The sequence below is a fragment of the Anomaloglossus baeobatrachus genome (assembly GCF_048569485.1).
Source record: "Anomaloglossus baeobatrachus isolate aAnoBae1 chromosome 7 unlocalized genomic scaffold, aAnoBae1.hap1 SUPER_7_unloc_4, whole genome shotgun sequence".
NCBI lineage: Eukaryota > Metazoa > Chordata > Amphibia > Anura > Aromobatidae > Anomaloglossus > Anomaloglossus baeobatrachus.
Window position 1 is genome coordinate 286,288 of NW_027441818.1, and position 14,295 is coordinate 300,582.

The window sequence follows — 14,295 nt, forward strand, 5'->3', positions numbered from 1 at the left end:
AAACGTTCAAAAAGTGCACACAGTGGCAAATGAGCATATGAATCATACTATCCATAAGGGTATATATCAAGATGCATATGGTAAAGTGCTAAGTGCAACAGAGATTTGTCCCCAAATTAGGGGATCCCCCCATGATGATGCCCCCAGACCATCCTACGTACGTTTTGCCAAAAGTAAATACCCATGTGGTTAGGGCGTCGTCAGAGACAAGAGGTGATATCCAAAGGCATCCAAATCAGAGGTTTTGAAGTGCCCGCTTGTTCCTTACTTCCGGGTGTACCCCCCCTCACACGTGACGAGCGATGCAGCCAGGCCCGCCCCATCATTGACGCGAGTGCCGTCAGGCGAGGGAGCGCACGAATGGGAACAGGGACGCGTCACCCATATCCCACGCATGCGCACCCGCCGGTAGTGACAGCGGTCGCGTCAGCAAGGAGGAAGGCGCAGTCCCACCGCGCATACAGGGGGAGGCACACACAGAGGATGGGTAACCAAATAGGATGTAACACTTGACAACATCACATGACAGAATAAGGCGGAGCTTGATCTAGCGCCCGAAAAAGATGAACATTTCACATAATATAGTAGTCAAATAAGGGGAATCCAAAGTCCAATGTGCAAATTAATATGAGAAGTTCTCATGGAGCAGTAGAATGTCCTATATTCCATAATAGTGGAGATACACAACAAAGGAAATTCCACGGAAAGGATGATCCCCAGCTCCATCATTTTCAATGTAGCAATGTAGTTGATAATTCATTGAAAATAGAACTTGGCACTCAAAATTCTGTGTAGATACAATTTATTAAGTGGAAGCAATCCAAAATATAAATATAGACATTGCGCTATTCTGTGCTGCCGCAGATGCTGTTACTCTACAGCGTCACCACTTCCTGTATCTTGCACAACTGCAATACTCGTTACTGATGAAGGTCATGTGTTGACTGAAACTTCTACATTTATAGATTGGATTACTTGCACTTAAATTGCATGTGCACAGAATTTTAAGTGCCATGTTCTATTTTCAATTATGGTATAGAATCTCACTTTGGCACCGAACACAGGAGTGCCATGTTTATACTCTACGTAGAGAATTCAGACTGGATTTGAGGTGGCACGTTTTGCCTTACTGGAGACATCCTGAAGTTTACAGTTCAATGCAGCATGATCTTGATCAACAGCACTTTTTATAGCCAGTGCATAGCAGATTTACAGCAATTTCTGGAAAAACTGTGCCGTTTTGCCTTTATATGACAGTGACATTGCAAAAAAATGTATATGGCTATGTTCCCACGATGAGCTTTTAGTGAGTTTTTGATGCTTCATTCCTCGCATTTTCTCTGCGTTAAAAACGCAGTATCTTACAGTTCCAGAAACACATAAAAAAATCTGTAATGTAATCTGAATCTAATTATAACAATAAAGTTTTGTCATAGCCAAGTACCAGGAGGTATCAAAAGAAAGCATGAGACACCAAAAAGAGACCAAAACCACAGCGCCACAAATGTGATAAAAGCATATGTAAAAAAAAAAACACACAACGCAATGATAAAATCAATTAACCTTATTTATATAATACAAGTACAGAAATGGTGTAGAAATTCTGGAACATCAACACTCACCAAACGCACATCATGGAAACGTAGCCTAATAATGCTTCATACACAGTTGGGAAAATATTTGATACACTGCTGTTTTTGTAAGTTTTCCCACCTACAAAAAATGGAGAGGTCTATAATTTTTATCGTAGGTAAACCTCAACTGGGACAGACAGAATAAAAAAAAATCCAGAAAATCACATTGTATGATTTTTAAATAATTAATTTGTATTTTGTTATATGAAATAAGTATTTGATAAAATAAAAAAACTGAACTTTTATTTATAATATTTAGTACAGAAACCTTTGTTTGCAATTACAGAGGTCAGATGTTTCCTGTAGTTCTTGACCAAGTTTGCACACACTGCAGCAGGGAATTTGGCCCACTCCTCCATACAGATGTTCTCCTGATCTTTCAGGTTTTGGGGCTGTCGCTGGGCAACATTGAGTTTCAGCTCCCTACGAACATTTTCTATTGGGATCCGGTCTGGAGACTGGCTAGGCCACTCCAGGACCTTGAAATGCTTCTTACGTAGCCGCTCCTTAGTTACTTTGGCTATGTTTCAGGTCATTGTCATGCTGGAAGACCCAGCCACGATCCATCTTTAATGCTCTTACTGAGGGAAGGGGGTTGTTGGACAAAAGCTTGCGATACATGACCCCATCCATCCTCCCTTCAATATGGTGCAGTCGTCCTTTCCCCTTTGCAGAAAAGCACCCACAAAGTATGATGATTCCACCACCATGCTTCACGGTTGGGATGGTGTTCTTGAGGTTGTACTCATCCTTAGTCTTCCTTCAAACATGGCGAGTGGAATTGATACCAAAAAGTTCTATTTTGGTCTCATCTGACCACATGATCTTCTCCCCTGCCTCCTCTGGGTCATCCAGATAGTCATTGGCAAACTTCAAACGGGTCTGAGCAGGTTCTGGCATGAGCTATAGGACCTTGCGTGCCCTGCAGAACTTTAATCCATGCTGGCTTACTGTGTTACTAACTAACTTTTCAGACTGTGGTCCCAGCTCTCTTCAGGTCATTGACCAGGTCCTCCTGTGTAGTTCTGGGCTGATTCCTGACATTTCTCAGAATCATCCTTACCCCACAAGGAGAGTTCTTGCATGGAGCCTCAGATAAAGGAAAATTGAGTCATCTTGTGTTTTTTCAATTTTCTAATAATTGCACCAACAGTTGTTGCCTTCTCACCAAGCTGCTTGCCTATTGTCCTGTAGCCGATCCCAGCTTTGTGCAAGCCTATAATTTTGTCCCTGGTGCCCTTAGGCAGCTCTTTGCTATTGGCTATGGTGGAGAGGTTAGAGTGTGATTGATTGTGTGGACAGGTGTCTATTATACAGGTATCAAGTTCAAGCGGGTGAAATTAATACAGGTAATGAGTGCAGAGTGGGAGGGCTTCTTAAAGAAAAAATAACAGGTCTATAAGAATTTCTGACAGTTGGTAGGTGATCAAATACTTATTTCATGCAATAAAATGGCAATTAATTTAAAAATCATACATTGTGATTTTCTGGATTTTTTTTTTATTCTATCTGTCACAGTTGAAGTGAACCTACGATAAAAATGACAGACCTCTCCAATCTTTGTAGGTGGGAAAACTTTAAAAGTCGGCAGTGTATCAAATACTTATTTTCCCCACTGTATGGACAATAAAGGGTTTATTGAATTAATTACATTTTTTAGAGACGAAATACAAGCATATACATAAGATAGACCAGTAAATGGTCCTTCACTAAGAAATCCTCCAAATAATTCCCAACTGAGAGGAATGCAAATCAGCCAACTGGAAGAAAATTGGATTTTTATTTTTAATAGAGGTAGTAGTAGAATACCAATAAAACAGTTTTTCATTAAGGGAATTATTGCAGAGTTTTCCAACAGCTAAGAAAAAAAAATAATTTCAAGTGGGCAACACATTCTGCAACAATTGACCAATCTCCGGAATTTTTTGTATGTTTATTCCGGCTGCATGTGGTGACAGCAGCCAAACAATGGCCGCTGCTGTGACCTAACTGCTAACCGGAAGGGGTCGGAAGACCTTTTAAACGCAGCCATTGCAGAAAAAGGAACATACGTGGCTCACTCCAGGCTAAATGGTATCTAACCGTTCCTTCATATGCTGCATAGTCCGGACCTGCAGTCCTACCACTACCTGGTCTTGGTGTGACCATGCTCCTGTTTGACTACAGCTCTTATGTCTTCATTTCATGGAGTTGGGCTGTCTGTTTTATGAGAGGTACATTGTTCCTAGCAGCAACATGTTATGATTTCATGTCAGAAACAAGTGGTAATGTGCATCTCTGCGTAACGCTCTGCAGGCACATTTACAGCTGGGAACGATTTGTAATGTAAAATCTCAACCTTATTTGACAATAGTTCAGGAGACTTTGCCAAAGCAGAATGTGTGTCATATGCAATCCTATTTTGTGTAACCTCTCTATCTCTTTGTCAAATATTTTCTTTGTACCTGTAGGATCTATTAAATTTTGATGATCCTTTGAACATTGAGGCAGCAGAACACCATTTGAGAGATAAGGTAAGGGTCCTGTTCCTGAAGTGTCACCCTCATCCTGTCCTTATTTTATTAATCCTCTGAACGGTAAGGCATCAAATGACTGGAGAATTGACGTATATTTAAAGGGGTTGTCCACTACTTTTAAATTAATGGTCTATCCTTAGGAATGTCAGATGGATAAATGTCAGATCGACCAGGGTCCGGCACCCCGCCAATCAGCTGTTTTCAGTGCTGGTGGCAGCAGCCTGTAGCCGGAAATACTCAGTTCCAGAGCTGCTACGTAGTCTTATAGTGGCAGCGGACAGCTACTGCACATCTGGGCGGATGTGTTGTACCCGGCCTCGGCCACTATCCGAAGACTGAGCATTTACTGCCACAGGCTGCTGCCACCGGCACCTAGAGTAGCTGATCAGCTGGGTGTCAAGATAGGTCATCAGTAACCTGGATTTGGGGATCCTCTGCCATTCTTACTTGCAGATCCTCTCCAGTTCCGTCAGGTTGGATGGTGAAGATTGGTGAACAGCCATTTTCAGGTCTCTCCAGAGATGCTCAATTGGGTTTAGGTCAGGGCTCTGGCTGGGCCAGTCAAGAATGGTCACAGAGTTGTTCTGAAGCCACTCCTTTGATATTTTAGCTGTGTGCTTAGGGTCATTGTTTTGTTGGAAGGGGAACCATCAGCCATGTCTGAGGTCCAGAGCGCTCTGGAAGAGGTTTTCTTCCAGGCTATCTCTTTACTTGGCCGCATTCATCTTTTTTTCAATTGCAACCAGTCGTCCTGTCCCTGCAGCTGAACAACACTGCCATAACATGATGCTGCCACTAACATGTTTCACTGTTCGGATTGTATTGGGCAGGTGGTAAGCAGTGCCTGGTTTTCTCCACACATACCGCTTAGTATTCTCACCAAAAAGTTCTTTGTCTCATCAGACCAGAAAATCCTATTTCTCATATTCTGGGAGAGGCTTCCGTTGGTCAATTCTGCCATAAAGGCCCGACTGGTGGAGGGCTGCAGTGATAGTTGACTTTGTGGAACTTTCTCCCATCTCCCTACTGCATCTCTGAAGCTCAGCCATAGTGATCTTGAGGTTCTTCTTTCCCTCTCTCACCAAGGCTCTTCTCCCACGATTGCTCAGTTTGGCTGGACGGCCAGGTCTAGGAAGAGTTTTGGTAATCCCAAACTTACCATATTTTTCAGACTATAAGACGCACCGGACTATAAGACGCACCCTGGTTTTAGAGGAGGAAAATAGGAAAATAAAACTTTACGCAAAAAAATGTGGTCATGACACACTGTTATGGGGCGAGGATCTGCTGCTGATACTGTTATGGGGGTAATGTCCCCAAATTCTCTACTAAGGTACCCCATCCTGGTAATGATCCTCCTGCCTTGTATATGATCCTGCTATAAACCCCCATCCTGCTCATATACCCCCATCATGCTCATATACCCCTATCCTGCTCATATACCAGCATCCTGCTCATATTCCCCCATCCTGCTCATATACCCCTATCCTGCTCATATACCAGCATCCTGCTCATATACCAGCATCCTGCTCTTATACCCCCATCCTGCTCATATATCCCTATCCTGCTCATATACCAGCATCCTGCTCATATTCCCCCATCCTGCTCATATACCCCTATCCTGCTCATATACCAGCATCCTGCTCATATTCCCCCATCCTGTTCATATACCCCCATCCTGTTCATATACCCCCATCCTATTGATATACCCCCATCCATCCTGCTCATATTCCCCCCATCCATCCTGCTCATATTCCCCCCATCCATCCTGCTCATATTCCCCCATCCATCCTGCTCATATACTCCCAACCTGTTCATATACCCCATCCTGTTCATATACCCCATCCTGTTCATATACCCCATCCTGTTCATATACCCCCATCCTGTTCATATACCCCCATCCTGTTCATATACCCCCATCCTATTGATATACCCCCCATCCATCCTGCTCATATTCCCCCTTCCATCCTGCTCATATTCCCCCTTCCATCCTGCTCATATTCCCCCATCCATCCTGCTCATATACCCCCATCCTGTTCATATACCCCATCCTGCTCATATACCCCATCCTGCTCATATACCCCCATCCTGCTCATATACCCCCATCCTGTTCATATACCCCATCCTGTTCATATACCCCATCCTGTTCATATACCCCATCCTGTTCATATACCCCATCCTGTTCATATACCCCATCCTGTTCATGTACCCCATCCTGTTCATGTACCCCATCCTGTTCATGTACCCCATCCTGTTAATGTACCCCATCCTGTTAATGTACCCCATCCTGTTAATGTACCCCATCCTGTTCATGTACCCCATCCTGTTCATGTACCCCATCCTGTTCATGTACCCCATCCTGTTCATGTACCCCATCCTGTTCATGTACCCCATCCTGTTCATGTACCCCATCCTGTTCATGTACCCCATCCTGTTCATGTACCCCATCCTGTTCATGTACCCCATCCTGTTCATGTACCCCATCCTGTTCATGTACCCCATCCTGTTCATGTACCCCATCCTGTTCATGTACCCCATCCTGTTCATGTACCCCATCCTGTTCATGTACCCCATCCTGTTCATGTACCCCATCCTGTTCATGTACCCCATCCTGTTCATGTACCCCCATCCTGTTCATGTACCCCCATCCTGTTCATGTACCCCCATCCTGTTCATGTACCCCCATCCTGTTCATATACCCCCATCCTATTGATATACCCCCATCCATCCTGCTCATATACTCCCATCCTGCTCATATACTCCCATCCTGTTCATATACCCCATCCTGTTCATATACCCCATCCTGCTCATATACCCCATCAACCTGCTCATATACCGCCATCATCCTGCTCATATACCCCCATCATCCTGCTCATATACCCCCATCCTATTGATATACCCCCCCATCCATCCTGCTCATATACTCCCATCCTGTTCATATGCCCCCATCCTGTTCATATACCCCCCATCCATCCTGCTCATATACCCCCCATCCTGTTCATATACCCCCATCCTGTTCATATACCCCCCATCCATCCTGCTCATATACCCCCATCCTGTTCATATGCCCCCATCCTGTTCATATACCCCCCATCCATCCTGCTCATATACTCCCATCCTGCTATATGCCCCCATCATGCTCATATACCATCCTGGTATATGGCCTGTATCCTATAGCACAGAGAAAAAAAAATAAACGTTTATACTCACCTTTTCCTCACTCCCTCCAGCACCGATCATCTTCCTCTCTGCGCCGCTGACCTGTGTGTGTGGAGCCGTTCCCCTGCAGCATCGCAATGTCTTCCTGTCTGTGCCGATCAGCTGATCAGCACAGATCAGCTGACCGGCACAGACAGGAAGACATCGCATGCTGCAGGGGGACGGCTCCACACATGGGGATGGGAGAATGTACTGATTTACTGCACCCCGCGCTGATGATGACGCGCGGGGAGCAGTGAATACAGCCACACATGATCACTCCAGGCTGTAATTGCCAGAGGTGATCATGCGGACCGGCTCTTTACTATGCGCGCGTCCCTGCTCATCCTCTCGCCCACCTGTCAATGCCGGCTTCTGTGCTGAGAGATGGGCGGGAAGATGGGCGTGCATATGTAATGAGCGGGCCCACGTGGTCACAGCAGGCTGCTACAGCCTGCTCGTGCCCCCGATGACCCGCTCCACCGCAGCACCCTCATTCCCGGCCGAAGCCCTATAGTCAGACCATAAGACGCACCCCCAACTTTCCCCCAACATTTGGGGGGAAAAAAGTGCGTCTTATGGTCCGAAAAATGCGGTATTCTATTTAAGGATTATGAAGGCCACTGTGCTCTTAGGAACCTTGAGCACTGCAAAAATTCTTTTGTAACCTTGGGCAGATCTGTGCCTTGCCACAATTCTGTCTCTGAGCTCCTTTGGCAGTTCCTTTGACCTCATGATTTCATTTGGTGTGACATGTGCTGTGTGGTCTTATAGAGACAGGTGTGTGGCTTTCCAAATCAAGTCCTATCAGTTTAATTAAACACAGCTGGACTCCAATGAAGGAATAAAACCATCTCAAGGAGGATCACAAGGAAATGGACAGCATGTGACTTAAATGAGTATCTGAGCAAAGGGTCTGAATACTTTTGACCATGTGATATTTCAGTTTTTCTTGTTTAATAAATTTGCAAAAATGTCTACATTTCTGGGGGGTTTTCTGTGATGATGGGGTGCAGAGTGTACATTGAGGAAAAAAATGAACTTTTTTGAATTTACAAAATGGCTGCAATGAAACAAAGTGAAAAATTTAAAGGGGTCTGAATACTTTCCGTACCCACTGTAAATGTTTCATTTGTCACTACAATTACAAGCTCGGGCAATTCTAATGATAACTGTGGCATTTTAATTCCCTGACTGCGCACCCAAAACAAAAAATGTGGTAACATGTCTCCTTATTTTCATAAAATTCATGTTTGTTTTTTAATAAATGAACACAGATATGTCAGTCTCTCTCGTAGGCTGCTTTCACACATCCGTTTTTTCCTGTGCGGCACAATCCGGCGCTTTGCAGAAAAACCGCAACAGGTTTTTTTTGTCGCCTGTTGCGGGTTTTTTTGCATAGACTTACATTAGTGCCGGATTGTGCCGTATGGGCTTGCGTTCCGTCCGTTTTTTGCCGCATGCGGCAGATTTAGCCAATGCGGCGGCCATATGGAACGCTGCCTGGCACGTTTTTTTGTCCGGCAAAAAAAAAACGCATCGCGTCGCATTCGGCCGATGCGGCGCGATTTGCAATGCATGCCTATGGATGCCGCATGCGGCATCCTGCGGCAAACACCGCATCTGGCCGCCGCATGCGTTTTTTTTCCACTGCGCATGTTCAGTAGCGTGCCGCAATCGGCAAAAACCGGTCGTGCCGCATGTCAAAAACTTATGCAAAGGATGCGGTATTGTCGCCGCATCCGTTGCATAGGTTTTAGAGCCAGATTGGCCGGCTCTGCTAAAACCGGAGGTGTGAAAGCAGCCTTAGTCAATAGCATTCAATCCCATCACATAAACAGCATGAGGGTAGTGTAAATAGACATGATCTGATATATACCCACATACAGTATATACCCTCATACTGTATATATGTATACAGTTTATTAAATAAGTATTGAACACATCACCAATTTTCTAAGTAAATATTTTTCTAAAGTCGATATTGACATTAATTTCTCACCAGATGATAACAACCCAACCAGTCCACACAGCCAAAGAAATCAAACCATAGATGTCCATAAATTAAGTTGTGTAATAATGAGAAATGACACAGGGAAAAAGTACTGAACACTCTTATTGAAATTTATTTAAAGGGAATCTGTCACCACTTTGAACTTCTAGAATGCTGAAAAAAAATCCATACCTTTTATGTCTCATATCAGATGCCTTGTTGTGGAAAAATCTTCTATCAGTTTATATAAATGAGCTCTTCCAGGCTATGGGGCTGCTGCCAGGAGGATAACTCCTCCTCCAAAAATTATTATAAATAAAAGGGTCGTTACCACTGCGAGACAAGTAACTGACACAGAACAGGAGAAAATAAATGTGTCTTCTTGCAAGCAGAGTTTTTTGACGCTCCTTGCTTCATTTCAACAATGTTGCAACACTGTCTGCCTGCAAGCTGGAGGCTGAAGCTGAGCGGCACCTGCAGCAGTGTCCGTTATAATCACACACTGCTCTGCAGAGAGCCGCCATCACACTGGTAACACTGCCCCTTTTATTTAAAATAAGGTCTGGAGGCGGAGTTATTTTTCAGGCAGCATCCGCCCCATAACCTGCAAGAGCTCATTTACATAGTGATAAAAGATGATTTATCCACAAGGCTTCTGATATGAGACATAAAGGTATGGATTTTTTCAGCATTCTATAACCTATATGTCCATATCAGTTTAAAAAGGTTAAAAGTGGTGACAGATTCCTTTTAATATTTCGTATAAAACCCTTTGTTGGTGATGACCGCTTGGAGACACAAGTCGTCATCCTAATAGATGCAGTAGATTTTTTTTTCTTTTTTTATCAAGGTCTCTGTACATTTGTCCATTTATCCTTCCCTCAGTCATATGAAGTCTGCCAGTGCCATATGTTGAAAAACAGCCCCACACCATGATGTTACCACCTCCAAACTTGACTGTTGGTATGGTGTTTTTGGGGTTATGTAGTGCCTTTTGGCCTCCAAACATGGTGTGTATTATGACATCTAAAGAGTTACATTTTGGTCTCATACTAACAGACTATATTCTCCAAGTATTTCACAGGTTTTTCTAAATATGTTGAGCAAACTTTAAATACACTTGAACATACTTTTTGTTTTAGCTGTGGAGTCTTATATGGTGAGCATGCATTCAGGCCGTGGTGTTGTGAATACATTTTCCAGTTTGGGGCTCCCTCTTGTGGTCAGTGCTGGCGGTGCAGTTGACTTGTGGAATGAGAGCCACACACCTGTGGAGGATTGGCAATCAGGCCTTTCAGATTGGGACTATATAACTGAGTAGTTTTATCCTGTTCCTTGGCGGTGCTCAATTGATTTCCTGTGTGTTAAGGACGTTCTGAAACCAGCCCTGCTTTCTACCAGAACTCCTTTCAAGATAAGTTGGTCTTTGTACCTCTGCTTATTGTTTCCACTTTCTTGTTGTTTTTTCTGTTTTGATACTATTGCTTGATTCCTATTTTGCCTGTGTGGAGTTCCTGGTGAAATTGGATCATTCCCTGCTGGGAGTGTGTGTATATTTAGCTCCATGATTCTGCAATGTATTGTGTTTTGTTATGCTTGGTATTAAATTCAGTCCCTCATCTATATTAGTTTTTTTGGATCACAGTAATATCAGCGTACTTATATAGTGGGTAGAGACAGTGTGGTCTCAGGGTTTTTCCATGTCAGGCGTGCTGAGATTTTGTAGGGTTTTTACGGCTGCAGACAGTGCTCTTTCCTATCCTTTCCTATAAAGATAGTTTGGGCCTCATCTTTGCTGAATCTGTTTTCTAGCTTTTGTATTGTGTTTTCCTAGATCACCGTAGTCTTTACATGTGTGGGGGGCGATCTATATCTTTGGGGATTTCTCCGAGGCAGATTAGCTTTTCTTATATTTCTATCTGTAAGAATATTTAGTTCTACGGCTGTGTCGAGACGACTAGGTAATCGTAGGATCGTCCCACGGCTACTTCTAGTAGTGTGTCAGGATTAGGTCTGCAGTCTAAGGTTCCAGCCACTCTGGTTACATTTTGGGTTTCCGCATTTTTTGATCCTCCTCGGTCCCTGAATCAGAACACCGTGGCGTTTGAGTTCATCACTTATTGTTTTCTTTGGAACAATTGTACCTCCTGATTCCAGGTCTTTCTGTAGCTCTCTACAGGTGGTCATTGGCTCTTGGACAACTCTTCTGATACTATTTCAGACAGAGGAGTGAAATGTATTATGTGGAGCACCTTGTCGTGGCCAGTTTATGGTGAAAATAATGTTCTCTCCACTTTAGTGCTCGCTAGAACCTTCAATAGTTTAGAACGTCTTCTGTAACCAATGCATCAGTATATTTTGCAACAATAAGGTTGCGAAGGTCTTGAGACAACTCCCTGGTTTTACCCATTATGATATGTTTCTTGTGTGGCATCTTGGTAATGAGACACCTTTTTATTGGCCATTAGTAGAGATGAGCGAATCTGTTGACGTTTCGGTTGAGCTGAATTTTAGATAAAGTTCAGTTCTGGACCCTGGCTTGACCTTAATTACTACACATAACATAATTAATGAACATCTGTAGTTTCATTTCTTTGACTGTGTGGATTGGGTGAGTTCCTACCGACATCTGGTAAGAAATTTATGTCGATAGCACTTTTAGAAATATATTTACTTACAAAAATGGTGACAACTGGTATTTATTTCACCCGCTGTATATACACTGGAGATCAAAATTAGAGAACACACTATTTTCTAAATGTTGAGGTGTTTGTGTAGGCCTATGTGATCATATCCTAACATGAGTAAACTAACAGTATTTTAAGTTTATTTCTTGATTTTTATTTATTCTAAAGCACATAATAAAAATTTAAATGGGATAAATGAAAAAGAACACTGATCAAAATTAGAGAATACTTTCAGATACCTGCAGGTTCTGGTGTTAATCCGGCATCTGCTCCAACTCCTGCTGCAGAAAACATTCCCTAAACCATGACACTTTCTCCACCACCTTTCACTGACTTCTCAACATATTTTGGTTTCAGTCTTTCCCCAGTTTGTTGACACACATAATGTTACCCATCAGACCCAAATAAATTAAACTTGCTTTCATCAATGAACTGTGGACCACTTCTCCTCTTTCCACGCAACATGCTCCTCACCAAACATGAGTCTAGCCTTTTGATTCTTTCTGCTAATGAGAGGTTTTCTCACTGTAGAGTGGGTTTTCAGTCCAAATGTTCTTAAACTTGTATGATGATACAGATTCTTACCTGTTCAATGCTGAACTGGCGAGCAATTCCAGCTGCAGTGTGGAAACTATTAACCATGGAGTTTCTCCGCACTATCCTGTCCTCTCATGTATTTGTCTTTCAAGGGCGCCCAGCCTTCTTGGGAGACTTGAAAGAGTTTGTGATGTTGTAAAGATGCAATATTCTCGAAATCACAGACTTGGAACAACCAACTTCTCTTGCTATGGCTGATGGGGTCACCCCTTTGGCCTTCATCTGGACAGCCTGCTGCCGGAAGGTGTCAGTCACTTTGGAACGACACACCATCTTTGCAGTCAGTGCAAACTGGAAAGTTAGACTTTCCAGTTAAATCGGGTTTGTCAAATAATTAAGGAAATTAGCACCAGGTGCCAGATTAAAACCATAACTTGCAGATACCTGAAAGTGTTCACATTTGAAGAAGAGAAAAATGAGCTGCTCCACTCCAGCGTGCATAAAAAAACTTCGGCTTTATTTTATGAAAAGGTGTGTATTAAAAATAGAAGCGGCGAAGCCGTGTTAAGGTTCCCCAGGACGACGGCCATTTTGTACAGTCAAGTGCTTCTACGGGTTCATAGGAAGTGGACTGAACCCTTCCCCGAAAAAGGAACACCCGGTCCTCGTCGCTGCATAATTAAAAGCAAACACGGATTGCCAATTACGAAGACTCACAATGATCAATTACATAGGAGGGTCAATGGAGGCATGCAAGAAAGAGGAAGAAAAAAAAACAAAACACCAAGAAACACACACAAAATTTTTTGATAAGAAAAAAAAATATAAAAAATCAGAGGAAAACAGATTTCTGTCATTCAGGCCAAGGCTTCCCTGTGTTTTTATATTTAATAATTAATCTTGCTTCTGTTTGGAGAAGTAATTTGTGTACGTCTCCTCCTTTTGGGGGTAGATTAACCCTTACTAAACCAGCAAAACTCAAGCAAAGAGGATTTCCATTATGTTCCTCTCGTATGTGCTCAATGAGCCGTGGGGAGCCCTTGCCAGAACTGACAGAATTGAAATGTTCTTTGAATCATTTATACATCGGTCTGATCGTCTTCCCAATGCAAAATCGTCCACATGGGCAAAATACAACATACACTACAAACTTGGTTTTCCAAGAAATTATTTTTTTCACCATGTGGACAAACGCTCCGACTTTTGTAGGATTACAAACCAAATGTTGCTGACAGAAGTGGCAATTGCCGCATTTGAAATTTAAAGTATTCTCTAATTTTGATCCATGTTCTTTTACATTTATCTCATTTACATTTTTATTATGCGCTTTACAATAAATTCAATTTAGGAAATAAGGTGAAAATACTTTTAGTTTACTCATGTTAGGATATAATCACATAGGACTACACCATGACCTTAACATTTAGGAAGCTGTGTGATGTTCTCTGACTTTTTTATCTCCTGTGTGTGTGTGTGTGTGTGTGTGTGTGTGTGTGTGTGTGTGTGTATGTATGTATATGTATATATGTGTGTGTGTGTGTGTGTGTATATACATACATACATACATACATACGCACACTGTGTGTATGTATTAGGAAAAGTATTGTGGACATCATGTGTGCCATAAAACAAGGTGTATTAGAACATTTTTAAAAATACACAAATGCATACATAGAAAAGTATATACATAGGCAACAATAATGTGGTTATTAGTTAGGGTGTATCTAGTA

The 14,295-nt window shown here is 42.7% G+C and overlaps 1 protein-coding gene across 1 annotated transcript in view; it reads left to right on the forward strand.

The window, feature by feature from the left end:
* The window catches only part of LOC142259433 (NEDD8-conjugating enzyme UBE2F), a 314,423-nt gene that overhangs the window by 274,098 nt on the left and 26,030 nt on the right, over positions 1-14,295 (forward strand). The window contains exon 8 of the mRNA XM_075331845.1: positions 4,085-4,147. Coding sequence (XP_075187960.1) covers positions 4,085-4,147 — 63 coding nt within the window. The remainder of the gene's footprint in view (positions 1-4,084; positions 4,148-14,295) is intronic.